The sequence below is a fragment of the Pan paniscus genome, chromosome 1 (genome assembly GCF_029289425.2).
Source record: "Pan paniscus chromosome 1, NHGRI_mPanPan1-v2.0_pri, whole genome shotgun sequence".
NCBI lineage: Eukaryota > Metazoa > Chordata > Mammalia > Primates > Hominidae > Pan > Pan paniscus.
Window position 1 is genome coordinate 208,878,570 of NC_073249.2, and position 26,914 is coordinate 208,905,483.

Here is a 26,914-nt window from a genome sequence, read left to right on the forward strand (position 1 = left end):
GCAGTTGAATGTGGAAGAAGATTGAAGGGGGAAAAATGGATGGGGAAAGGCCTCTGGTGGCGGGGAGGGGGGGCAACACTGAAGCTGGGCCTTGGAGGGCAAGTGGGAGTTGACCAGATGGGAGGGGAGAAGGGCATTGCAGGCAGAGACAGCACATATGCACCAGCTCGGAGGTGGGAAAGAGCGTTGGCACATTCTGAGAACTGCAAATCAGCCATATGATTCGAATGGTGGGCCCATTTGGGAACGTGGTAGGAAGCAAGGCTGAAGAAATCAGTCAACAGAGGTTGAATCAAGAAGAACCTTGTATGCTGGGCCAATGACCTTGAACTTGGTCTTTCAGGTGATGAGAAGCTCTTGTGAAGTGTGGGGCAGGGAGGGGTGGTCATGGTAAGGTCAGATATGTGTTTTAGAAAAGCACACGTCTGTGCCTGTCTGCAACGGGAAGACTGCCTGCCCTGTGGGAGCTCACACCCAACAAGGAAAATGTGGGGAGAGGAGGGGGAGAAAGGATTTAGGAGGGATGGTGAGTCTGAGCTGGGAAACATCCCTCATTTCAGTCATGTTCTTTTTTTTTCACTGGTGTGCTGGAGCTGAAGTTCACCTTTAATCCTTTTCCGACAAGTTAAGTCAGCCCCTTTGTCATTTAAACCCAACAGGGCATAGGAAAGCCAGGAAGAATCTGCTGGAAATCACACTTTGGGCTTAATATACTTCTGGATTCCATGTGCTCGGAGGCCCCAACAGTAGCTCAGGCCAGGACTCTCACCCCTGAGAAAGCATTGTTCAAGCCTCACCTGGGGGGTGCCCTGACCTGGGAGGCACCCACCTCTTCCATTAGCTCTGAGTCTTCTGGGGAAAAGATAGGGGGGTGGGGAGGTTGACCGCAAGGTGGGAGAGAGGCTGCATATTCCTTAGAGACCATCTCACTGCACGCTTTTATTTTACCTATGAAGATCCTGGAGCTCAGAGAGGGGTTGTGGTTTCTTCAAGATCACACAGCAGGATGGTATGTCCCAGGCCCTTGCTCTTTACTTTTCTTGGTAAGTGAAGTGAGCTGAGCCATCAGTGTGTTATCCTTAGATATGCCATGTCCTTCTCACCCATCCAGTGTGGGAGCCCATCACTGGTGGACTCTGCATGTGGTCCAATAAAACACCTGGTTATTTGGTTGTCCACTTCAGCTGTTGGCACCCCCTCTCAAGAGTTTGGGAGCCAAGAGCTCTTATCAACCCCGTGTGGACCAGGGAAGTAGTCTCCTTGCCATTATCAGAAACTGATCTTAATCCCCAAGAGAAGATGGATTTGCTTGGTCAAAAACCCCTCCCCTTCAAGCCAGGGAGAACAGTGACGTGTGGCCAAAGCCAGCCTTCCCCCACCACCCTGCTTCTTATCTCCTCTTCCCGTCCAAGGGCACCTGTGCACAAATCCAGGCTGACTAAGCTGTGGTGCCTGGACGGATCCCAATCACACAGCAGCTCTTCCTGCCTAAGGTTGACTGCCTCACCTCTCACCCCCATTCCGCACTGCACTCCTTGGAAGCTCGTGGACCACTCATGGGCCATCTGGCACAACCTCGCAGCTACAGGGTCTGGTAGAGCCAACCTAAATATGGACCTTGATGACCCAAGAGTGGAGATAATGAGATGCCCTACACATTTCACACTCAGCGAACACCTGCATGCCTGCTGTTGCATTTCCTGGGTTTTTCAGTTGGGGCATGGGGGCATCACAGAGTCCTTTGAGAATATTCTGCACCTTTCTCCCACAAAAACACACACAACATATTAGGCATATTTTCTGGGGTTTTGAGCACCCCCAGAAGCCCATCCACATATTTCCTAGGGACCCTGAGGCCCCCACATAGAATCCCTGGCCCAAGGATCATTCATAAATGAAGGGCTAGAGCGGGATCTTTCTTTCAAATACCAAATATATTGTTTAATTACATTGGAATCCCCTAAAGTCTCTGGGAAGCCACTTTCACATTTTCAAGTAGGAGTGCAAGGCTGCTACCAGTTCCAGATTGAAAGGCTAAAGACAATGGACTTGTAATTTTATGAATGACACATAGGAGAAGCGGAAAAATAAAACTCCGCAAGAGATGCAAAGATGAATAACTAAGCTACCAGGTGCTGTCTCTCTAATCGAAGAATGTACAAAACGTTGAGAGAACACAGCAGGTGATCTCTTAATTCTGCTTTGGTGAGAGGGGTCAGAAGGCTTCATAGAGGAGAGAATGAGTAAGATTTGCCCAGGCAGAAAAGAGAAGATGAAGTAATATATGTGAAGCCTATTTCCCCTGCGCCACGGGGGACAGAAGCAGCTCGTCTGTGGGGCTTTTCGTCTGTTTTGCACAAATCTTTGTGAGATCCTTAGGGAAAGTGCAGTCAAGCCCACTGGCCAGATGATGAAACAGAACTTAACAACTTGATGATGGGCAACTGGACGGGAAGCACTCCCCTCGAGGGGAGTGGGCCCACCTGTCCTTCTTTATACCTTCAGACCTGTGTACTGTGCCTAGGAAGTTTTGGGAATAGTTGTCATCCAAGGCCACTGAGTTAATTAAATGGTAGAGCAGGATTTTTCTTTCAAATACCAAATGCATTTTTCAGTTACACTAGAATCCCCTAAACCCTCTCGGCTGCCACTTTCACATTCTCGATGAGGAGAGCGAGGCTGTCACCAGTCCCAGATTGAAAGGCTAAGGATGGTAGGAAAAGACAGTGGGCTTGGAATTTTATGAATGACATGCAAATAGGAGTGGATTCAATAGAAGCAATTGGGTCTTCATGTTACTTGCAAAGGTTTGTTCAGATGTTCAAGCTCAAAACTCTTTACTAGACAAAATCTCAAGGCCATGTTACTGCTGATCTCAATGCACCCCTCAGCCCACTCTAGCTAGGCATTAGCCCCCAGGACCTCCAAGGACTCTGCCCTTGCCCAGGTCCCCAGTGGGCTCCATATGTTACCAAGTTCATGGTCATTTCTCTGCTCTCAAGTCACTCACTGGAGTGTGAGACACAGCTAGCTGACAGCTGACTATGTTATTTCTGAAACCACTTTCTTCTCTTGGAATCCAGGACACTCCACTCTCCTCACCGTCTTCACATCTTGCTGGCTGTTCCTCCTCCTTCTCAGCCTCTCTGTTGGTCTACTTTTCTATCTCTAAATATTGGAGTGCCCAAGGGTCTAGCACTGGGTACCATCCATTCTCTGACAATGCCAAGTATAAGTCTCCAGGCTTCACCTCTCCCCAACATTCCAGATTTGTGGCCTCAACAGCAGCTGCAGCAGCTCCATCTCCATGTCTTAGAGGCACTCCCAGCTTAACATGGCCAACAGAGAGTGCTTGACGCCTGTCCCTGTGTATTAGTCTGTTCTTACACTGCTAATAAAGACAAACCTGGGACTGGGTAATTTATAAAAGGACAGTTTAATGAACTCACAGTTCCACATGGCTGAGGAGGCCTCACAATCATGGTGGAAGGCAAATGAGAATCAAAGTCACCTCTTACATGGTGGCAGGCAAGAGGAGCTTGTGCAGGGGAACTCCCATTTATAAAACCATCAGATCTCATGAGACTTATTCACTACCAGGAGAACAGTATGGGGGAAGCTGCCCCCATGATTCAATTATCTCCACCTGGCCCCACCCTTGACACATGGAAATTATTACAATTCAAACTGAGATTTGGGTGGGGACATAGCCAAACCATATCACCTTGCAACCTGCTTCTCCTGTCCTGTCCTCCCTGTCTCATTAAATAGCACTGCTCCTGCAAACCCAGCCGAAGCCCCAAAGCAGGGAGTCATCCTGAATCCCCCCTTCTCTCATCCCTTCCACATGTTAGCAAGCCCTTAACTTCTACCTGCAAATCATAAGCAGAACATTTTTCCCTTCCATCATCTCCACTACCACCATCCTGGTAGTCAACCAAACCACTGTTGCCTCTTGCCTGAACTATTCTAACCTCCAAGTGACCCCTCTGCTGCCAGTTTCTCACCTCCTCTGCAAACCATTCTCCACCCAGAAGTGACCTTTTTAATAAAGTAAACCAGATCCTGTTACTTCTCTGCTTAAACTCAATGCTTCCTGGTGCCCTTAGAATAACTCCAGATTCAGTTTCTTATGGCACAGGGCCCGGTATGAATGGTCTCTGCCCATTTTTCCAACATCACCCCCTATTCGTTTTGTTCCAGCCACATGCACTTTCTGTTATTTGAACACACAAAACTTTTTCCCACAGAACTGTCTTGCATTTGCTTTCCCCTCTGCTTGGATTGTTCTGCCTTCTTCCCTTGGCATGGTAGGTTTCCTGTTGCCTTTGCGATCTCAGCTTAAATGTCTTTTCCTGACCACACAATCCCTTTCTATCCCACCACTCGATTTTAATTATATGCACTGCGCTTATCATTAGCTGGTATCTTTCTTATTTGTTTATCTTTTTAACTCCTCCCCCATGGTAAACTGTGTGAGCACAGGATCTTGTCTTCTTCCTTGATGAAATCCCAGTGCCTAGAACCATCCTGGTTTCATAAATATGTGTTGAATTAATGTTGGATGAGTGCATGGAACAGCTCCCTCTATCAGAGTTTCACAAACGCCATGACATACTCCCTGGCTGGGTTGAGTGCGTCACTGTCATCTGGGGAACTCGTTAAAAGTACAAATGCCTTGAGGCTCCAGTCCTGGAAATTCAGATTCAATAACTGTAGAATGAGTCTCCGGCAACAGTGTATTTTTAGTGGCCTCTGAAAAGTCTAATGAGGTGTCAAGAGTGAGGGACCCCTGCCGGTTTCCAATAGAACTTCCATTAAAGATCAAGGATCAGGGCTGCAATGATTGTGATTCACACTCTGGCCTCTAGAGGGAGCTGAAGGTTTCTCCCATCACCCCATCCCCAGGAGGAGGAGCTCAGTGTGTTGAGTCTGGATGGTTACAACTTAACAGCTGTGGTTAGGGGTGGAGTTTTCCTTGGGGTTGAATTAAAGGATTGTGATATGGTTTGGCTGTGCCCCCACCCAAATCTCGTCTTGAATTGTGGTTCCCATAATCCCCATGTGTCGTGAAAGGGACTCGGTGGGAGGTGATTGGATCATGGAGATGGTTTTCCCCATGCTGTTCTCATGATAGTGAGTTCTCACAAGACATGATGGTTTTATAAGCACCTGGCATTTCCCCTGCTGGCACTTCTCCCTGCCACCATGTGAAGAAGGACGTGTTCGCTTCCCTTTCCACCATGATTGTAAGTTTCCTGAGGCCTCCCCAGCCCTGCAGAATTGTGAGTTAATTAAACCTCTTTCCTTTATAAATTACCCAGTATTAAGCAGTTCTTTATAGCAGCATAAGAACAGACGAATACAGATTACAATGGAAGTAGACCTGGGAACTTGTTCTTATTTCCTCTTTATGTGTTATTACATTTGTTGTAAAATCAACTATTGTTTGGTGGGCCCTCTCTGGCTGCCTTCTCTTCCTTCCCATGTGACTGATATGATAAGACTGAGCACTGGACATACCTCATCAGGGAGAACCTGGCTCTTTGGAAGGCCAGGGGTTGGGGAAGGAGGCCTAGACAAGGCAAGTTGGGTTGGCTCAACCCTGGCTTTTGTCTTCCTCACTCACATCCTTTTCCAGACTTATATCTGTAAGATCTGAACTCAAGATCAGAATGTGGGGTCAGAGGAGTAGCAAAGAGCAGCCAGGATGAGTGGCTGCCAAGCAAGAAGGGCCACAGGGGTTGTCTAGACCCATCCTCTGGGACCTTGGTGCTGGTCTCTCTTGGTCACCCGAGAGTGTACCTACCTTCTTGCCCTTATGATATGGTTGGACTGTATTGTCTCCTGTCTCCTTAGGATCATCATTTTCAGTTTTGCTTCAAATAATGAAACATTGTGAAGGGCTGGGACTGAGAGAGAGCCAATGATAGTAAAGCCATTTTGAAATAGCTCCCTGTTTCAGGGAGAGCTAAAATCCATTGAAATGGCTTAACTGTATTAAGCCACTGGGTTTCCAAGAATTGAAACCCAGTGAGTTCACCAGCATAACCATTTAAAGCGTTGTCTCTGCCCATATCCCTTGGGAATGCAGGTGGTAGGATGGAATTCAAGGAATCTAACCGTGGTGATCCTCCCCAAATACCTTCCCCTCTTATTCTATAATTTCCCTCTCTAGATCCTGTAAGCTATCAACAGACATGAAATGACAATAGCTATCATTGAATAGGTGCCACAATGAGCTGAACAATGGGATCTTTTGGTTGCAGACATTATCTCATTTAAGCTTACAAAATACATGTTTTCATGCCCAATTTCAGGTGAAGTTTCTAAAAGGCTGAAAGGTTAGGTCACCACCCAAGGTCAAACTCACACACAGGTATTCTGATGCTCAAGTCCTCTCTCTTCCTACCTCAGCCTTCCCAGCCTCTAGTCTCAATTCCTTTTCAAATGGTCCCAAGCAACCACAAACCCTCATTGCAGAGGCATCCAGCAGAACCCAGAGGGGACGATCACCTGGCGAGGTCGCATCATCTGCACCACAAAACACACACCCAGGTATGCATCTTCCCACATGGTGAAAAAGGTGAGATAAGGGGGTACTGAAAGCAGGGATGTTATCACTGTTTGTAGATCTCCTTCTCTCTCTATCTGGCTCTCTTTTCTGTGGCCTTGTAACCTGGGCCCAGAGTGGCTCCTGGGAACAAATTGTAAAAGAAGGAGTGAAAACAAAGGAGGGATGATAAAAACTGCTGTAAAAGGTTAAACTCCCATGATTCTCTGTGGCTGTTTAATGGAGTTCCATGATATAAACAGACCTTCGGCTTTGCCTGCTGGGCAGGCGGCCTCCAACCAAATGAGTTCAGACAGTGTTTCCTAATAAGAAATGTTCCCTTTTCCTTCATACTTAACAAAGCCCCCTGAGTATCCAAAGACCCACACTCCCCACCCCCTGACCAACAGATACTATCAACATTACACAGATGCCCACATGAGACAGAAGTGGGCTACATAGCATGGTCTGTCAACAGGTGCACATTATAGCTCCATGATTTGTTAATTTAGCAAATGTTCACTGAGGTGACTCTGCTCTAGGTGTCAAGAATACAGCAGGAGAAAAGACATAGTCTTTGCTCTTCAGATAGTCATGGTCCAGGGGCAGGTATTTTGACATGATGAGGTAAGCACTAGTGTAAAGACCCACACAGAGGATTCATGGAGGAGGGTGTGCCTACAGCTTTCTGGAGAAGTCAGGGAAGGCAACATGACCCGAGACACAGTCTCTTCGAATGGCCTCAGTTTCTTCATCTGGAAAATAGAATTAATCATAGTATCTACCTTTCAGTGAAAATATGAAAATGAAATGTCATCACGTATGTAAAGCACTTGATCTAGTGCTCACACATAGTAAAGGCTCAATAATGTCAGCCACTCAAATTAGTATAAGCAGCATTAATAAATAAGTCCCCAGTTACAGATGTAAATAGGAATGATTAAGTAAAGAACATTATTTATTATTCATTTTCTTGAACCAAGTCCCAACTTAAGTGCTAGGGTAGATTAGTTATTAGCTGACAGCCTCCTACTGGTGAAGTATGGAATTGCACCCCTACTCTATTAGCCAAAAAAAAAAAAAAAAAAAGCTCTCTGGAGCTTATCTATATGAGCTGTGAAGATGAAGCCTGGACACTCAAATCTGGGAGATGAACCCATGTAACAGTGGAGAAAGCAGAGGGGGATGGTGAAAAGCATCCTCACGTTGGACAGGGCTTTAATAGACAACTACGATACTCAGCACCTTAGAGGGATGACAACTCTCTTGACATCTTTATGTTTTCAAAGAAGTGATTTGAGCATGATGACCATCTCCCTTTTTTCACCCTCCCCCACCACACACACACACACACACACACACACACACACACATACACACACACGATCTAATGATGTCAGGTTACCAAATGAGATCCATCTTACTAAAATTCATTTCAGGGCAAGTTTGCCTGGAAAACTGACTCAATGAGCACTCACTGCTATTCTCTTGTCAGGTGAGCACAGTGTATTCCAGAGGCTGCAAAAGAAAATCTCAATGTTCTACAGCAGGTTATCCAGTGAAACTTCCTGCAGTGATGGGAACGTGCTATACTTCATCTGTCCAATATGGAGGCCACCAGCTATAGGTGGCTAGTGAGCACTTGAAATGTGGCTAGTCTGACTGAGGAAATGAATTTTAAAATTAATTTGATTTAATTTAAATGTTAACATCCACGTGTGACTGGTGGCTACCATATTGGACAACCCAGACCAAGGGGCTATGATTACACATACTTCCTTGAGTCTATTCTCATAGTTTTGGCATCTTATTCTACAAACGGGCCGAGCTCCTCCCCACTTGGCCAGACCATGGGGGTAAAGTGTCCAAGAGTCAGGCTCTTGCCACTTCCTCCCAATTTCCTTCCCCTCCCTTGAGGGGTCCACAAGCAAGACCTTCCCAAATATCCAGCCAGAGGTTTTGTTAGCTCCAAGGTTAGGTGATCCCTATGGCTTCAGATAATTTCATCAGCTGCCCTGATTTACCCAAAGAATCCAATGCATTCATGATGTTTTCTGACAGCTCAGGATGATCCCTTTGCTAAGATAATGTATTTAGGACCAGAGGGGAGGCTGCTGGGCTTGACACATGTTTTGGGCCATTTTGTGCCCACTGTGCTGAGCAGGCAGTGGCGGCCTCATCACAATGCCCTGCTTCTTCCTTCTAACGGGGTTGGAGACACAGTCCTGACTGGGCCTGTGTAATCTATTCATTTCCTTCCAAGCCGGGCTCTGTAAGCTCATTCACAGAGGATGGAGAAAGGAAGCTGGGACGGGAAGCAAACACACGTACAGAAAACAAACAGCACTCGGCAGCTCCCTGCTTGGAGGAGGGGGGCAGGCTGCGGGGAGAGGGAGATGGGGAAGGAAGCCACAGTGGGGGGTTCGTCTGGCAGGGGAGGAAGGGGTCAGAGGAGGGTCTGGCTGGAGAAGGAGACTGGAGCTCCTGTTGCTGCTGCTCCCATTCCCTCTGGAAGCCCTGCCCTGACCTTGACTCCTGGAGCCCCCATCTTGGTAGGCTCTTATCTCTCTCCCTTCAGCTGCCTCTTTGGGAAGAGAGACAATCACTAGAGAAAGCTAGAGTGGCAGAAAGCAAAAACTGGCCACACGGAGCCCTTCCCTGGAATTTCCTTCCTTCCTCTGCCCCCATCCTTCCCATCATAGGCGGGCACGTGGTCTCCCTGAGACCTGAGGACAGTAACCAGTCAGCTGAGCCACCACCTCCATCCAGCTACAGAATTACAAGGGCCCAGGCATTTGGCTCTAGTGGGTGATTTGCATGTGATTTGCATACATCTGCATATGCCTGCTCCAGAGGCCCTCAGTCAAAGGATGTGAAATGAAATAAAATAAATTAATTAGTGCAGCCTACCATGGCCCGATATGCAGCGCCTGACAATGGTAAGAGATGCCACTGATTCTTAAAACTACCAGTGGCATCAAGGTTAGGCAGCAAGAGTGGGGGAGAGAGGAGGGTCTCCCTACCGGAGGATGGCGAAGAAAAAGGAGAGTCTCTGTCCAGCCCAGGACATGGATCCTCCTGCCCCAGTCCTGCTCACCATCTTCAAGAACATCAAGTCAAGCCATGTGGAAACCTGCTCCTGGCTTCTACACCTGGGCACAGCCTGGCACTAGCATTGCCCATAACTCCAGCAGGAGCCTCTGCAGGGAGATTTTCACCACTGTGACTATGGTAACATTTGATTTCAAACCGGAGGGAGGACAGTTGCTTCAAGAGCTTGGAAGGCAATGAGGTGCCCACTGCTATTTTCCCATCTCCAAACTTCCTTCCATTTCGCTCCATTAACTGTTCCCACTGGGTCTCTATATTTCTATCTGTCTTTCACCACCCCTCCCTCTGATCCCATCTATGGGATGGCTGAGGGAGAGATGTGGTCCCATCATCAGCAGTGAGCTGGAGTTAATTTATCCCTGTCCTTCTGCCAGGTGCTAATGAGATGCTCCCAGCCTGTGTCAGCCAAGCAGTTCCCATATCCTGTAAATACACCTCTTAGTGATTCAGTTCATGGCACTATTTAACATATGCCTTGACTTTCTCTAGGCCCACTGATCTATCTAGGATGGCACCCTTCCTTAAGGCTGGGACCCTCTAGGGTGCTGGATGTCAGGTTCACACCTGTGAGGCCCAGGCTACCTGAAGAGCTTGGGTGGAGGGCACTAGAATTAACTCTAAACAGGAGAGACTGCAATGCTGAAATAGAGAACTACGATTTTTGATTAGAAGGAGTGCAGATCACAGCCAACAAAATAGCAACAACAAGCAAACCATGAATCAGAGACCGAAAATGCAAAGCAGAGCAGCCAAGACAGGCTGGTTCAAAGCTCACCTGGACGAAGAGCAAGAAGGAGACTGAAGAGAGCTGTTCTGAGTCAAGACTATGAACAGCACGCATGCCCCAGGGATTCCTCTAACACTGAGTTTCCATGCTCTGTGTGTAGATGTGGTGACAGCTCCAAGGAGCAGAGGAGCCAGCTCTAGATCTTGAATCACAGTTTGGTGCCCACCCCCCACCTTCCTTGCCCTCTCTTCCACGCTCCATCACTTCCTCCAGAACAGCTCCACCTAACTGTGCTATCCATCCGTTTCATTTGAAGAAAGGGCAACAAAGATTAGGAAAGCGTGGTTTCTGATCAGGGATTTGCAAACTATAGCCCATGAACCAAGTCATTCTATAGCCTGTTCTGTACAGCCAGCGAGCTAAGAACAGTTTTTACCTTTTTTAATCATTGAAAAAAAATAAAAAGAAGAAGAAATTATGACACGTGAACCTTGTACAAAATTCAGACTTTGGTGCCCATGAGTAAAGTTTCATTGACACACAGCCATGCCCTTTCATTTACACACTGTCTGTGGCTGTTTTGATGCCATATCAGCAGAGTTGAGTAACTGTAACCAAGACTGAATGTTTGGCAGACAGGAGAATATTTACAATCTCAGTCTTCACCAAAAAATGTTGCCAACCCCTGTTTAGATGACAGAAGAGGAGTTCTCCCCCAAGATGGTGGTGCCTTTATCTGTGCACACTCGAGCATGCATTGGAAGAATAGCATCACTGCCCGCTGGACCTTCTGAGCCCAGCCCCAATTCCTTTGTGGCAAAGGGATAGAAGACTGGGATGCCCCATCCAGACACAAGAAGATTTCACTCAGTGGTTGAAAAGGCCCCTTGTGCTCAAGATTCCAAGCTGTTCTTCCTGGTGCCAACACCTGGGCCCTGGGCAGGTGGGTACCTGCTCATCTCTAACCAATTCCCTTCTCAGATGGTGCCAGACACCAGGATTAGTCCTATATGTAGTCAGATTAGGTGGCAGACTATCTCTGTGATTTGATTTTGCAAAAGGCAGGAAGCCTTCCTGTTTTTCTCTCTCCCTTGCCAAAAACATTATCCGAAGCCTCATGCTCAAAATTCCACCATCAGATATCACTTGTGATTACACTGTGCCCAGGGTCCAGGGTGTTCTCAGTAACTTCTACTTTGCCTAATGGAGTTTTCCAAGCGTAGGGGCATAATAGGAGCACAAAGAAGGTGGAAACCAGATCAGTCCTGAGGGTAGAAGGGATGGCTAGTACCCAAGGAGGGTGTCAGCAGAGGGCGGGGACCCAGCAGATGCCCAGGACAACTCAGGACTGGGTCAGGGCTGAGGTCATAGCTACACCAGTGAGGGTGTCCAGAGGGCTCTGAGGACCTCACACCAGTCCTGGCCATGGGCATGAAGGGGGCAGTAGTAGTGACTTACCCGGTACCACACGATCTCCCGCATGCGCCCATCTGTCTTGAAGTTACACTTCAAAGTCACGGCGTCTCCAGCCACCACAGGGGGGAGAGGCTCAATGTTGACTGTCAGGTAGCCTACAGAAGAGAGGAGAAAGGGGTGGTAAGGGCACGAGCAGATCAGGGGGGCTAGGCTGATGAGGGCAGGGCCAGGGAGACAGCAGACAGAGGAGGGAAGTTTGGGGTCTGTAGTTGCACAACTTTGAGTGACGCTGTTCACACTGTGGTTTCTGTGAATGGTGACTGCAGGCCCAAATGGAGCCAATCACCCTCTTCTTCCGTCTCTTCAACATCTCCTTTTTGGCTGCCTCCCTGGCTCCAATGGATCCCTCCAAACCAAAAACACTTCTGCTTGGGACACATTTTTCCCTGAAGGTAGGACCTGCTGACACCTCCAAGAACAGCCTCAATGTATTTCTATAAGATACCCCAGAGAAGGCTTCTGTGCCCCAACATCGCCCCTCCACCCCTTTTTAGAGTTGTGGCATTCATGATTCATCTATTCGGTCCTGCAGGAAATGAATGCCGAAATGTATTTACTTGGCATTTCCAAACCTATTTGAATATGGGTCGCTCAGCCACCCCTTAAGCCCCATCACCATCCTACGCAGCCAGGATCTGAGAAATACACACTGGGACATGGTGTTCTAAGTGCCCATACTCCTCCATTTCCAACCTCATAAACAAATGACTCCTGGTAAAAAGAGAGCCCTGGGAAACCACCATTGGCTTCCTTAACACCCGCCATTGGCTTTCCCACCACACATACTTTGCCACCTAAAGGGAGGGTCGGGTCCAAGCCTTGGCCATGGCAGTGGTGATATGCTAGAGAAGTCCATTATAGACCCACTATCTGGGGAGGAGTCTGAACTCGTTGCAAACACCAGGTGATGCTTCCTGGACTACTACCAGCTGCCCCTGGGAGTGCCTGGAGCAGACGCTGGGACTCTTGCCCTGGTAGCCACACCTTGGGGACACTGCTCTCTCCACACCAAAGTCCAGTCTGGTGAGGCCTCTAACCCACTCCTCTGCCTCCACTAGCCCCATCCCAGAGGCCTGGACCTTCACCGTAGTTCCGAGGAGAACCTCATTCCTGGGCTGATCATCCAGGCTCATCTGATCGGCTTCCTGCTGGCTGATGTCCAGTCATTGATCTAATGGATCAATCCAGTCCGATAGTCTTAATGAGAAAACTAGCCAGGATGGGTTCGAAGATTTCAATTGTGCAGGCAAGCTGAATAGATGGAGCCCATGGGCCTGACCCCTGCCTGGAACTCAATGGTTACAACACTCCAGGAAAACAAAAAACAAAACAAACAAATGGACCTGGAGAGGATCAATTTGGAAGTTGGAGTCAGAGTGGACCTGCATGGTCCACGGCTTCAGGACCCAGCCTCCAGGGTGAGGGGCAAGGCATGGGGCTCACTCCAGGGTGGCCTGTAACTTAGGCCGGAGGTCAAGCTCCTGGATAGCCCTGGAGCCCACTTGGTCTGACAAAGCCACGACCAGAACCAACCGGTCCAACTTCCAAGATCAGAAGGACCAATCCGGATCCTCCTTTCCTCATTTACTCAACCCCAGTTCACTCCCACCTACCCTGTGCGGGCCTGGGGCCAGGATCTGGGAAGCAGAGACCCAGGCATTGCCCGGCCCTCCAAGAACAAGCAGTGAGGGCGAGACAGAGATGCCCAACACAGTCACCACTCAGGTGACCAGCCAGCCTCTAGGTAGGCGGACGGGGGCCTGTGGGTGGGCACAGAGGGAACCTGATCCAGCCTGGATGATCCCAGCCATGGGGCATGACAAACAAGGAGGCCACCTTCAGGAGGACAGACCCCACGGAAAGGGAGACCTCCGGGCAAGCCAAGCCCGAGTGTAACATCGTGATACTGGCTCACATGTCCACACCTGCTTTGTGACAGGCACTGGGCTAAGCACTTGATATGATATGCATCTACTCACTTAATCACCAGGACACTCCTAGGAGAGAGGAACTATTATGATTCCCACTTTCTGTGAGTGAACCAAGAGGTGAAGTCCCCTGCCAGATCACACAGCTGCAAGTTACAGAGCTGGAATTCAAACCCAAACCTTTGGGCTCCATGACAACCACCACGCTATTACAGCCTCTCGGAAGAGGTGAGAGAAAGTGGCAAACACTGTACATCTGCAGCCTGCATACTTTTTTCTTCCAGCCCTAAAGATGGAGGATGGGCATTGTGGCAGGAACGGTGATAGGAGTTGAGGACCTGACCCCATGGCCACAATTCTGAGCCACGTGGCTCAATCTTCCAGTGAGGCTGCCCTCCCCTGGGCTCTCTCTCACCTTTGCAGATATAGTTATGAGTTGAGCATCATCAGTCCAGATGGCTGATGAGATCAAGGCTCATGAAGGTCCTCCTCCCACTGGAAAGAGGAGGGAAGGACATATTCTCAGATGCATAAATCTTTGAGCAGCCCGAGGTGGGTGCAGATGGTGTGTGCCTGTGAGGCAGGCAGGGCGGGATGGAGGGTCACCATTTGTTGGCAAGCCATGAGGGAATTGCAAGTGTAAGTGTGGCGGTGGCGGGGAGGGCAAGTAGCTGAGTGGTTGCAGCTCTGGTGATTGGGTGGTAGTGTTAGGAGCACTGGCAGGTGCAGCAGATGTCTGGGGCAGTAGAATTCACAGAGGCATGCCAGGGTGAGATCAGAGAGCCCACTGCGTACGCACTCAGTCTTAGAGGTGAATCAGGAGGTGTGTGCAGGAGTGGGGCGGCTCTGACAGGTTAAGACAAGACAGCTTTTCCCAGAGTGTGCAGAGAATAGGGATCTTCTCACCAGTGTTTCAGGAAACATGATTTCTTTGTGTGTGTGTGTGTGTGTGTGTGTGTGTGTGTGTGTGAGAGAGAGAGAGAGAGAGAGAGAGAGATACAGAGTCTCACTCTGTCATCCAGGCTGGAGTGCAGTGTTGTGATCTTGGCTCACTGCAGCCTCCACCTACTGGGTTCAGGCAATTCTCCTGCCTCAGCCTCCTGAGTAGCTGGGATTACAGGTGCTTGCCACCATACCCAGCTAATTTTTGTATTTTTAGTAGAGATGGGGTTTCACCATGTCGGCCAGGGTGATCTCAAACTCCTGACCTCAAGTGATCCGCCCGCCTGGGCCTCCCAAAGTGCTAGAATTACAGGCATGAGCCACCATGTCTGGCAGGAAAACATGATTTCCAACATCCATGAATTTTAAGAGATATTGGGTTAAGTATAATTAAACCCGTTCTTCCCTTCAGGACTTCTCTTAACTTTCTCTCCTTCCTTCTTCCTGTCTTTCCTTTATGCATGAAAAACAAATTAATTGAGAATCTATTCCGTACCAGGCACCGTTGTAGGCAATGGGGACATATCAGTAACAATAGACACGTCCCTGTCCTCATGGAGCTGCCAGTTTAGCAGAAGAGCCCATAATCAAATAAATGATGGAAAATATGTCCAGTGGTGATAAACATAATGAGGAAAAGCAAAGCAGAGTGAGGTGATAGAAGGCAATGGGGGAGGGGCTTCTTTAGCCAGAGGGGCCCTGGGAGGCCCTTCTGAGGAGGCTGGAATAAAGGAAGGTGTGAGCCATAGGGGTATTGAGGAGAGAGCATTCCAGACAGAAGACATGTCAAGCGCAAAGGCCCTGAAGCTGGAGTGTGTGCTCACAGTGCCTTGTGACCCTCCAAGTTTGGGCCAGAGTGGGAAATTTTTCTTCATATTTTACACTCTGGAGCCCATCTTTTTCAGAGCATCTTGTAGAACCTGAGCCAGGAATGGGAGCGAATACAGTGAGACAAGCGAGGGGCCTGCAGTGCAAAATTAAAGGACACCGTCTCATTGCACCATCCTGAGAGTGAGTGGGTGGCTCTTTGAATGTTACCCCCTGTGCACCTGGCTAGCTTCACCCTAGTCTCAGCCCTGCTGGAGTCCTTGAAAACAGATGTCGGGAAACACCACTGTAAACCGAGGCAGGAGTGACTGTGCCTTCCATTCCAGGGATGGCCCTACTTGGAGTCACGGTAGCAGCCAGGAGGAGAAATGCTCGTAGCTGGGCACTCCCCTTCTCATCCCCGCAGGAAGCTGAGGGAGTGGGGTTTCCAGGCTGCAGAGACAGGTTTAGCTCTAAGGATTAAAACTCCTTGCCTGAGCATGTGTCACTTAGTTTTCCCAGCACTCTCACTCCCATTTTTTCAGCAGCTCAGGCAGCAACCAGTGCCTTGTACGATGCCACGACCATGAGTATGTCACACTGGAGTGCAATTGTCTGTTTGCACATCTGCCTCTCCTTCTGGAATATGAATTCCATTAATATCAGTAGAGTATTAAAATATGAATACAATAAGCGATGCATTCTGAGCGTTCATGGGCACAGGCAGTTTGGGTCCTCGTACCCTCCTGTAAATATGCCTCTGTCACAGACAGGGACGAGCTACTGTTCAGAGCTATGGAGCACCTCGTTCCATGCCTCATGGACAGAGCAGCCACGCTGGGATCTGAACCCAGAGCTATCTGGCTCCAAAGCCAACTTCTTTCTACCACTTCTTTCTACTGGCTGGAGCAGAACATACTACTTGATGGGGTCTCTTGGGAATTCTGGGTGGTATCCCCCAATTTGCAGCTCCATCAGTTGCCACTGAGTCTTCACCAGCTGCTGGCTCTCAGACAGGACAGGGAAGCCAGTGCAGGAGCTGGGCCAGGTGAGTGGGGAAAGGACTGACCCAGAATTACACACTGAATGATAGGAACCATAAACAGAGAGACCTGGGGTTGGGGCCAGGCTCACGTGAGAGATGGTGGGCAGAGGGGAGACCCTACTGCCTCAGGGCTTGAGGTCGCAGCCTGGCAATGAGCTGTGGGCTCCACCCTTCTTATCCAAGGCCAGGACAAACATCAGGTGATGTGTGGGGTCTAAGTCTCAGGTCTGGAGGTGGGCTCTCTGGCCGGGGTGAGGAGGGAGAAGGTGGAAAGCAAGGAAATTTTCCAACAGATGTGCCAGGCAAGGCTATGACAGCACCAATCAACACCTGGATCACAGGTGAGAAGACACCTCTGAGACACAGACACACACAGGAGAGGAGATGGCAAGGGTTCATATAGCAAGGGAGCTGTTTCCAAGAGAAAAACACAGGAAAAGTTCTCCTCTAGGTCCAATTAATATTCCCCCAGCCCTGATCTCACAAAATTCCATCATCTTCCAGATACCCTGCACGGATTCTTTTTCTGAAAATCTCCTCCCCATCCTTCCTGGCTCTTCTCCACTCATGTACCTCCCCAGAATTTGAAGTCTTTCGATAGAATCAAGTTTCTCACTCTAGCATTCAGTAGCGACCTGGGCAAGTTATGGGACTGCCATGGGACTCAGTTTCCCCATGTGTAATGTGGATGCAGGAATAATCACAGGGTCCAAAGTGGTAAAGCATGGTCCAGGGCTTCATTCAACGCAAGCTCTACAACAGGACATCCTGGATCAGAGCGAGGTGGCACCATGCTTCCCGCCAACCCCCTTCCCTTGCCTGCACTCCCTCCAGCATTCCACTCTCCAGTCTAGGAAAGACAGCTCCAAGGTAGAGGTTGAAAGAGCAGAGACTGGCATCTGGAAGCTGACTGGAGAGAAGAGAAGATTCAGAGATGACCAGCTCAGCCAGACATCTCATCCAGGCTGGGGTCAAAGTCAGGAGACCCACAAAGTGAGATCCTCCCCCGAGGCAGAGGACATAAAACTAGAGAGGAGGCTCAAGAAGGCTTCTGCTGGGGACCCTCCTGGAGAGGTTTCTGAATGGAAGCACTTCGGGGTTCATCCCTCCTATGGAGCCCCTGGGAATGAGGAGGCACAGCTGAGCAGGCATGGGTGGGGGAAGCCAGGGGCACAGCGGTGAAGAGCAGAGGAGAGGTGAGTTCTGGTCTCAGCAACACTGCCACCCAGCGCTGGGACCTCAGGCAAGTTTTCCCTCTTTCTGGGCCTCAGTTTCCTCATCTGTAAAATGAGAAGGGAGCTTGATTTTGGGGGTCTTCCTGCTCCAACTAACCCCATATCAGATGCTAACTGAGCCTGAACCTGGGAGGCCAGAAGCAGAGGCCACCTTGCCACCTTCCTTTTGGGTACAACTCAACACCGTTCCTTAGAGAAGCAAATCCACCAATTACTCAGCCACCAGCTGAAGACGGAGCTCTGTCTTTCAGGGCATTAAATTTGCCACCAATCAGCCTTGATGCGTGAGCCCCACTAAGCGCGGTATCCAGAAGTGGATCAGGAGTGCAGATGGATCCATCTTAACTAAGCAGTTCATTATCCTGGATGGCACCATCACTCTCCCCTCTATCTCTGACAGCGTTTACACCACTCCTGTTAAGATACATTTAGCAAAATCGCAGGCAATATTTAGGAACCTGGCACCCTTCTAACGAGGTGATGACAAATAGCTCCTACACCCAGGAACTCTCCTGGCAACATCCCGACATCGCTCCCCGCCCTTTCCCAGCTCCAAGGGGATGTGTCCAGAGGGATGGCTCAGGTCTGGCCCCAGGGGACGGGGTCAGCGAGGGCTTCCATGAGAGGGATACGGGCCTGTCTCTGAAAAGAGACATAAATTATGTTAGAGTCACCACATGTCCCTATCTGCCCAGGGCTGAGGGGGTTTCCTGGGACGAGAGACTTTCAGCACCTAAAACTGACAATGTTTCTGGCAAACCAAGATGAGTTTTCACCCTTGTTATGACTTCACCATGGTCCATGGATGGCCCTGGCTAATTCACTTAAACCTCTGTGCCTATTTGGATAATAGGGGTAACTATGCCTCCCTTGACTCGGTGTAAAGCTGAGTGAAAGTGAATGGCAACCCCCTCCTCAGAGCATGGCTGCTCTTGGGTTCTCAGAAGATGGTGGTGGTGGTGGTGGTGGTGACAAAGTATGCAACATGGGCTTCCTGCACCCATTCATGGTCCCTGATCATTTCTCTAATATGCACGCCCCTGGCCTTCTTTAGGGTCTCCAGGAGCTTCCCATTGCTCCATAGGAAAAGTTGCACATCCTCCCAGCAGGGAGATCTGGCCCATGCCTAGCTCTCAGGTTCCTCTGGCACCTCTCACTCATCATCCAGGGCCTGCTGCCTCTGCTGCCCTGCACACACAGCCTCCTCTAACCTCTGGGCCTGAACACAGGCTGTCCCTCTGCCCTAAGCCCTCTCCCTCACTTGGGTAACTTGGATATTTCCTGGGCATCCTTCAAGGATTCACAAAAATGTTACCTCCTCAAGAAAACAACTCCTCTAACTTCCATAGTTCTCAAAGCACTCCTGCCTCTCCCGCTCCTACTGCTTGGGACACCGAAAATTACCTGTAATGACATATTCAGGGTATGCTCACCTCATCACAGGCCATGAACTGTTTCTATTTGCTATGGTCCCCAGGTGCCTAGAACAGCACCTGGATCAAAGATGGTGTTGAAGAAAGAAACAAATGGATTCTACTCATTCCCTTGACTGTTTTATAATTCCCAGGAGGGCCCTCACAGAGGCACCTCTTTCTAATGGGCTTTTCCCTAAGCAGCCTGAGCCAAAGTCTCCCCTGACCTCAGGTGTGTTCTGAACCTGCTTCTCTGACCACATCTGATTGGATTGGTGCTGCTGCCAGCTTGGAGTATCCAACAGCCTCCCATGAAACCAAGCATCAGAACTGCATCCAACAGAGAAAATCGGCACTGAGTGGTGAGTGGCCACTCAATCAGGTTCTCTCACTCAGGATGGTAGGATATGAGACGTTAACCATGCGTCAGCAGACAGCACGGTGGTAAGGGAGAGACTGTAAGGCAGACAAATCTACAGGTAGTGGCACTTAACTGAACCACCATAACAACAGGGCCCTCAAGCAAGAAACTTGGTGCCCACCTCGACAGGTGAGTGCCAGAACCAGCAGATTCAGGGCTGCAAGAGGAGCTGCTGCTGCTTCCTGAACAATATCCTGCTTCGCTTCTCCTGGTGACAGTGAGCTGAGATTTTGTCCTATCTTCCTGGCTTCTCCCATTTCCTTGCCATGAGGGGAGCTAACAAAGGAGCTTGCAGCAGATGAGGGTGTGGTTCTTCATGCTATCTCACCAGCCCAGATGCATGGACTCAGATTAGAAATGCAAACATCCTCCATGCCCGTGCCTAAGTCCTGGGTAGGGAACCCTGCTGTAAGGCAGTCCATCACTGCCTGATGCACCTCTTTGTTGTCTCCAGGCCCCACAAGGAAAAAGGCCCTACAATGATGTGATGTTTCCCCCTATTTCCCAATCGGGGAGCTCAGAGCACACCAATCTACTTCTTGGAACCTCCTCTTTTTCTCATGCTCACATCAAAGCAGCCAGCAAGTCCTGTAAGCTCTATAAAATATATGCAGAATCCAACTAGCTCACCCCTCCGCTGCTATCTCCCTGCACCTGGCCACCATCATTTGTTGCCTCACCTACTGCTCCATCTCCTCACTGGCCCACCTGTTCTGCCTTCACCTGGCTCTGTGTCCTCCCTAACTCTCTGATTTCAGCTCCCCTCACTCTGAATTCATTCAGTTTCTCTACTCACAATGAACGCTGCTGGCCCCTGAGCTTCCTAAGAATATCCTCACCTCAGGGTCTTTGCCCTTGCTGCTCCCACCTTCCAGAACAATCTTTCCCTAGATACCCACATGGCTCAATCCCTCAATCCTTTCTCTGCTCAAATGTCACCACTTTGGAGAAGACTCTTGCAACTACCCCATGTAAATAGCACCCCTGTCATTCTCTGACTTATTACCCTGCTTTACTCCTTCTTAGATGTTTATCACTGCCTGCATATACTTACTTGTTTATTGTCTGTTGACATCCCTGACCTCCAACTAGACTGTACACCCCATGAGACTGTGTGTGTGAGTTTCAATATTTTTTTCTCTGTTATTCAGAGTGGATAATTTCTATTGATCTACCTCCAAGTTCACTGATTCTTTCCTCTGTCATCTCTATTCTGCTACTGAGTCTAGTCGTGAGTTTTTTATTTTTGTTATTGTATTTTTCAGCTCTACTTTTTCAACTGGCTCTTCTTTATATCTTCTATGTCTTTGCTGAGCCTTTCTATTTCATTATTTGTTTCAAGACTGTTTTTGATAACTTGTTCAAGCATTTTCATAGCTGCCTCAAAATCTCTGTCAGATACTTCAACCATCTGTGCCGTCTCATCATTGTAGTCTACTGATTTTCTTTCCCCATGTGAGTTGAGATTTTCATGGGTTTTTTGTGTGTGTGTATCAAGTGATTTTCATTTGTATTCTGCACTTTTTAAGTATTACCTAGTAAGACTGTAGGTTTTATTTATCTTCATTCTTTATGTGGCACCTTGATTCTAGTGTTTTTCCCCAATCCATCTGGTAGTATTTACTTTTCAGATTTTTCAAATAGATGTCCATATATTCTGCCTAGGTTTTATATTTGAATTAGTGAAAGATGAAATGAGGCTTGTCTTCACTTCATCTCACCAGAGCTGGAAGTCCTTGATTTTGTATTGTTTAATTACTACTTTGATATGATTTGGCTCTGTGGTCTCCACCCAAATCTCATGTCGAATCATAATACCCAGTGTTGGAAGACGGACGTGGTGGGAGGTGTCTGGGCAATGGAGGCAGACTTTTCCCTTGCTGCTCTCCTGATAATGAGTGAGTTTTCAAGAGATCTGGTTGTTTAAAAGTGTGTAGCAGCTCCCCCACTTTCTCCTGCTCCAGCCATGTAAGATGTGCCTGCTTCCCCTTCACCTTCTGCTATGATTGTAAGTTTCCCAAGGCCTCCCAGCCATGCTTCCTGTACAGCCTGCAGAACTTTGAGTCAATTAAACCTCTTTTCTTTATAAATTACCCAGGCTTAGGTAGTTCTTTATAGCAATGCAAGAATGGACTAATACTACTATATCCCTAGAATCTAGAACAGTGCCTGGCACTTAGTAGGAGCCCAATAAATAATTGTTGAAGGAATGAAAAAATGAACATGTGACCAGTGCTTGGCAGTTTTCAAAGGATTTCTGTAATTACTAGCTCATTGATTACCATTGCAACCCTGTCAGATAGTGTCCCCATTCTACAGGTGAGGAGACTGAGGCTCATAGATGCAGAGTGACTTTCTCACCATCACAGAGAACCAGGCTTGGCAGGCAGGCCCTTTGACTCTGAGTCCAATACTCTTCCCACCAACTCATGGCAACCCACTCCCCCTTGCTTCTAAATGGAGAAGCTGAAAACAGGAGTGGGTAGTGGGTAGTGGGACTAGGGGCTAGGAAGGACACAAGAAGTCTTGCTGGAGTGTAGCAGGGTCAAGCACCCTGCTATAGTCACAGGACACAATGCGTCCACAAGGTAGAAGCAGGAAGACAGATGGCTGAGGCCATTTTCAAGTTCAAAGCCAGCAAAGTCTGCAAGGAGGGCCAGGAAGATGTGTTTGACTGAGAACGTTTCTGGAACTGTAAGAGACTTGTGGCTGGGCTGGCCAATTTGTTCCGTCACATCTCTGACATACAGTCCTCTGAACCTAGCTCAGGACCAGTTATTTTGGCCCAGAAGTGTCTGCCATGTGTCACCCAAACCATTACTTATTGATAGCAAGTAATTAGTGAAGACTGAAAAGCAACATGGGTCATCCATCCTTTTCTCAGGGGGCAGCAGGTATGTCTGTCATTGGACTAGGAGTTCCTGAGAGCAGGGACAGGTTCTCAGCCCACTCTGCATCTGGAAGTGCAGCAGTGGTGACAAGAATTCAAGGACCCTTATCTCCTATGAGAACCATTGTGGATCACACCACAACTTGACCTGGGGCAGACGGGTGGTCAGGTGGTTGGCAGCAGCTCCACTAGCTGGATTTTAGGTCTTGCTGGGATGGACCATGACAGTCAGGGCCACATAAATTCCTCGCACCACCCTCCCCCTGCTGTGGGTCTGGAATTTATCTCCATGTGATAACAGGAGCTCCACGCACTACCACTCATGAAGAAAAGAGGTCACCCCTATCTCATGAAGACAAATACCCTATCTTGGCACTAAGGACATCCTCCCTGGGTTCCAGTGATGCGTAATTACTATTGTAATAAATATTATTACAACAAACCAATTACTGCAACCATATCTTCTAGGCAGGTACAGAGAGTTCTGTGAAATACACTCTTCCATGCTGGACTAATGGGCACTCCGAACCATCTACCTCCTTGTTGGCCGAAAAAAGGGTGAGAGGTGGGGCCAGGAGTAGGCAGTGCCTCTTAAGAAAAGAAAGCCACTCCATAAAGAGGGGGAAAGCTAACAGGTCATCAGTCTCTAAGACGGATCAATTCTGCTTCTCCAATAACTCTCACAACTGTCTTTTTCACTCCACTCTGCACCAATCCGGCCTCAGTTTGGACCCTCCACATCTCCTGGTGGAACTCTGCAATAGCCAGCTCACTGGTCTCTGGCCCCCACACTTGTCCCTGTAAGGTACCCAGCCCCCTAAAGTCTCAATGATATTTCTAAAATGCAAATATGATGATGCCACCTGTCTGGTTAATGCCATTCAATTTCCCTGCCCCATTGCCTTCCAATTCAGGATAAAGTTCAGACTGTCATGGCCAACTGAGTCCCTTATGAGCTTGCCTCTCTTTGCCCCTCCAACTCAATCAGTCTCACATTGTGCCTTTGCCCGCCTTGCAGCACCCTCATCAGCCCTTCCAAACCCCTCCAGTTATTTTTCCCTGTGCTGTTTCCTCTTCCTGGAATGCCCTTCTCCTCTGAGTTCACCTAGGGAAATTTGCATCCTTCCAGGTTCAATGTGACAGTCACCCCCTTCTTGACTGACTTGAGTCTGATACACCCTCTCCTGAGCTCATAGACCTTTGTAAACATCTCAGTCACATCCCAAACACATTTCATTGTAATATAACATGTGGTTCTTCGTGTGTCTGTCTCAGACATCAGACTAGCGCTCAAGCCCAGGGACCCGGTATGTACCTCTGCATAATGCTTGACACATGATGGGTGCTCAGTGAGTGTGCTGCACAAATAAAGTAATGAATGAACCAAGACATGAACACTGTACCTTACGGGGCTTTGTGAGCCATGGAGCCCTGGAACAATGTGGATTATGCTGTAGCCCAGGGTGCTCATGCCCTGGCCTGCATCCAAATTCTTCTTTGTCTCCCTGTTGCCTTTGGGATGAAGTCCAAACCCCTGACCCCTATACAAGACCACTCATGGGTCTTCCTCCTGCTCTGCTCATCTCTTGCCCTTCTATCTTTTGCACCCTGAGCCACAGCCATCCTGAATTACTTAGAGCTCCCCAAGTATGTCAGGCTGCATCGGGCCACTGGGTCTATGCACCTGCCGTTCCTTCGGCCTGGAAGACCGTCACTTTGCCCCCATCACTTCGCTATGTCCTTCAGGTCTTAGCTTAGATGTCATTTACCCCAAAGACCACTCCTGATGTACACTCCAGCTTCACCTACCCAATGCCCAGCATTCCCAAATCTGGGTTAGGTGGCCCTCTCACAGCATCTACCATAGCCCTAACTCATTGCATGAGGACACTTCTTTTTGCCAGTCTGTTTCCCGCAGCAGACTGGGAGCTTCTAACGGGTCAAATTCCTGTCTCTGTTACTACATTCTTAGTGCTTTGCATGCTGCTGGCCACACTACTGGCATTGAGGACACATTGAATGAATGAATGAATCCATGAATCTATGAATGAATCCATGAATGAACTAATAAATTCTATAGGTGATATGGTTTCGCTCTGTGTCCCCACCCAAATCTCATCCTGAATTGTAATCCCCACGTGTCAGGGGAGGGATCTGGTGGGAGGTGACTGGATCACGGGGGCAGATTTCTCCCATGCTGTTCTTGTGAGTGAGTGAGATCTCATGAGATCTGATGGTTTAAAAGTGTGGTACTGGCCAGGTGCAGTGGCTCACGCCTGTAATCTTGGCACTTTGGGAGGCCGAGGAGGGTGGATCATGAGGTCAAGAGATCGAGACCATCCTGCCCAACATGGTGAAACCCCGTCTCTACTAAAAATACAAAAATTAGCTTGGTGTGGTGGCACGCACCTGTAGTCCCAGCTACTTGGGAGGCTAGGCAGGAGAATTGCTTGAACCCAGGAGGCAAAGTTTGCAGTAAGCTGAGATCACGCCACTGTACTCCAGCCTGGCCAGCCTGGCAACAGAGCAAGACTCCGTCTCAAAAAACAGAAACAAAAACAAAAACAAAAAATTGTGGTACTTTCTCTCTCGCTTTCTCTCTCTCCTGCCTGCATGTAAGACATACCTTGCTTCCCCTTCACCTTCCTCCATGACTGTAAGTTTCCCAAGACCTCCCCAACCATGCAGAACTGTGAGTCAATTAAACCTCTTTTCTTTATAAATTACCCAGTTTCATGTAGTTCTTTATAGCAGTGTGAAAACAGACTAATATAATAGGTATGTTCAACTGGCCTAGCCTGGACCATGAACTCTAATTTTGCTGCGGCTGGATACTTTTTGCCTTATTGAGCTATAGATTTCCCATCCTAAATTTGGGCCATGAAAGAACATCAGAGGGGGAGCATCTCACTCAAGATTCCTGGTTCTCACCTCCCCTAACAGGTCAGCTCAGCTCTGGGCCACCAGGGACCTCAAATGATTTACAGCCTTTGCAGGGAGCAGTCCCCAGTGCTTTCTGGCATCCATCCCCTGCCCCGACCTCCCGGGCTCTTTTGAAATATTCCCCCTCTCTAATCTCCAGCAAACTAATCAAATTCCCCTCTGTCAGAGGCAATAGATGTTCAAAAACTTGTAGGATTAATGTATTATTCATGATGTATGTATTATTTATCATTAGTTTGTTTATTTATTATTAATTTGTGTTTCATTATTGATAATAATATGCTTATACTATTAATAAGACTTGGGAAGGCTGTTCTATGGCCCTTTGTAGACACCTGATGCTCCTCCAATTCCCTGCAAAGCTAATGTTGGTCATTTTTCTTCCCATTTTATGGATGGGTGACAATGAGGCCAGAGAAGGGCAGGACTTGCTCAGTCAGTCCTCAGGCCTTTGAAGTGTTGGGGAGGGAAGGTGATGAGACTAGGGAAAATCTTCCTTAGGCAGCAGATCCTGGGCTGATGACAGGGATTCCTGTGGGATGCAGTGCTGGGCCTGCCAATTCCGGGTCCACCTGGGACCTCACGTTCTTGTGTTTGTCCCAGACTCCTTCATCTGAGCTCTAATTGGGATCTGAAGCTTCTGTCTTGTACATGGTCCTTGCTCTGTGCTGTGTGTGTGCTCCCCACACCCAGGAAGATGGCCGTGTGCTCCCCACACTCCAATTCCTTTCCCTCCCAGCTACTCAGGCAGTACTTGCAGTTTGGCAGGGCCATGTGACTATATCCTGGCCAGGGGAATATGACTTTCCTGCTTGGCCCCTAGAAACCTCCCATGCTGCCTGCACACCCTCTCTCTCCATTCATCACCAGGGTGGGGAGGGCTCTGAGGACTTGGCAGAGGGTGGATCACAAGATGAAAGGATGAAAGAAACCTGGGTACTTGAATGACTGTATGGAGCCAAGTCCTCCTGTGGTCCCCAAAAGCCCTGATATGAATAAGATATAAAATACCACTGTGTTAAGCTGCTGAAATTTGGTTTGTTACGGCAGTTAGTCTACTATTACATTCCACTAATGCATTGCATACAGTGGGAATTCAATAACGTTCTTGGTGGAAAAAAAGTGAATGAATGAATAAGGTGAATGAAAAAGCAACAAAATAAATCAGTGGGTCTGGCCATACTGTTGCTGAATTGGCATCCCAAAGCAGGTCTCCCATGGCAGGATATCAGAGGGAGGGGACTTAAGGATCTGGAATTGAAACCCTTTTGTTACACAGATGGATAAATCAAGGCCCAGGGAAGAGAAAGCCCCGGGCCAAGGCCACAGAGCCAATTAACAGGCAACTCAAGACCAGGACCCCTGTCTCCTAAAGCACAGTCCTATGACCTCTCTACCACACTAGTGTCTTTTCTCTGACCGTC

The 26,914-nt window shown here is 48.5% G+C and overlaps 1 protein-coding gene across 1 annotated transcript in view; it reads right to left on the reverse strand.

The window, feature by feature from the left end:
* Positions 1–26,914, reverse strand: part of IGSF21 (immunoglobin superfamily member 21) — a 272,866-nt gene that overhangs the window by 140,799 nt on the left and 105,153 nt on the right. The window contains exon 2 of the mRNA XM_034956717.3: positions 11,850–11,962. Coding sequence (XP_034812608.3) covers positions 11,850–11,962 — 113 coding nt within the window. The remainder of the gene's footprint in view (positions 1–11,849; positions 11,963–26,914) is intronic.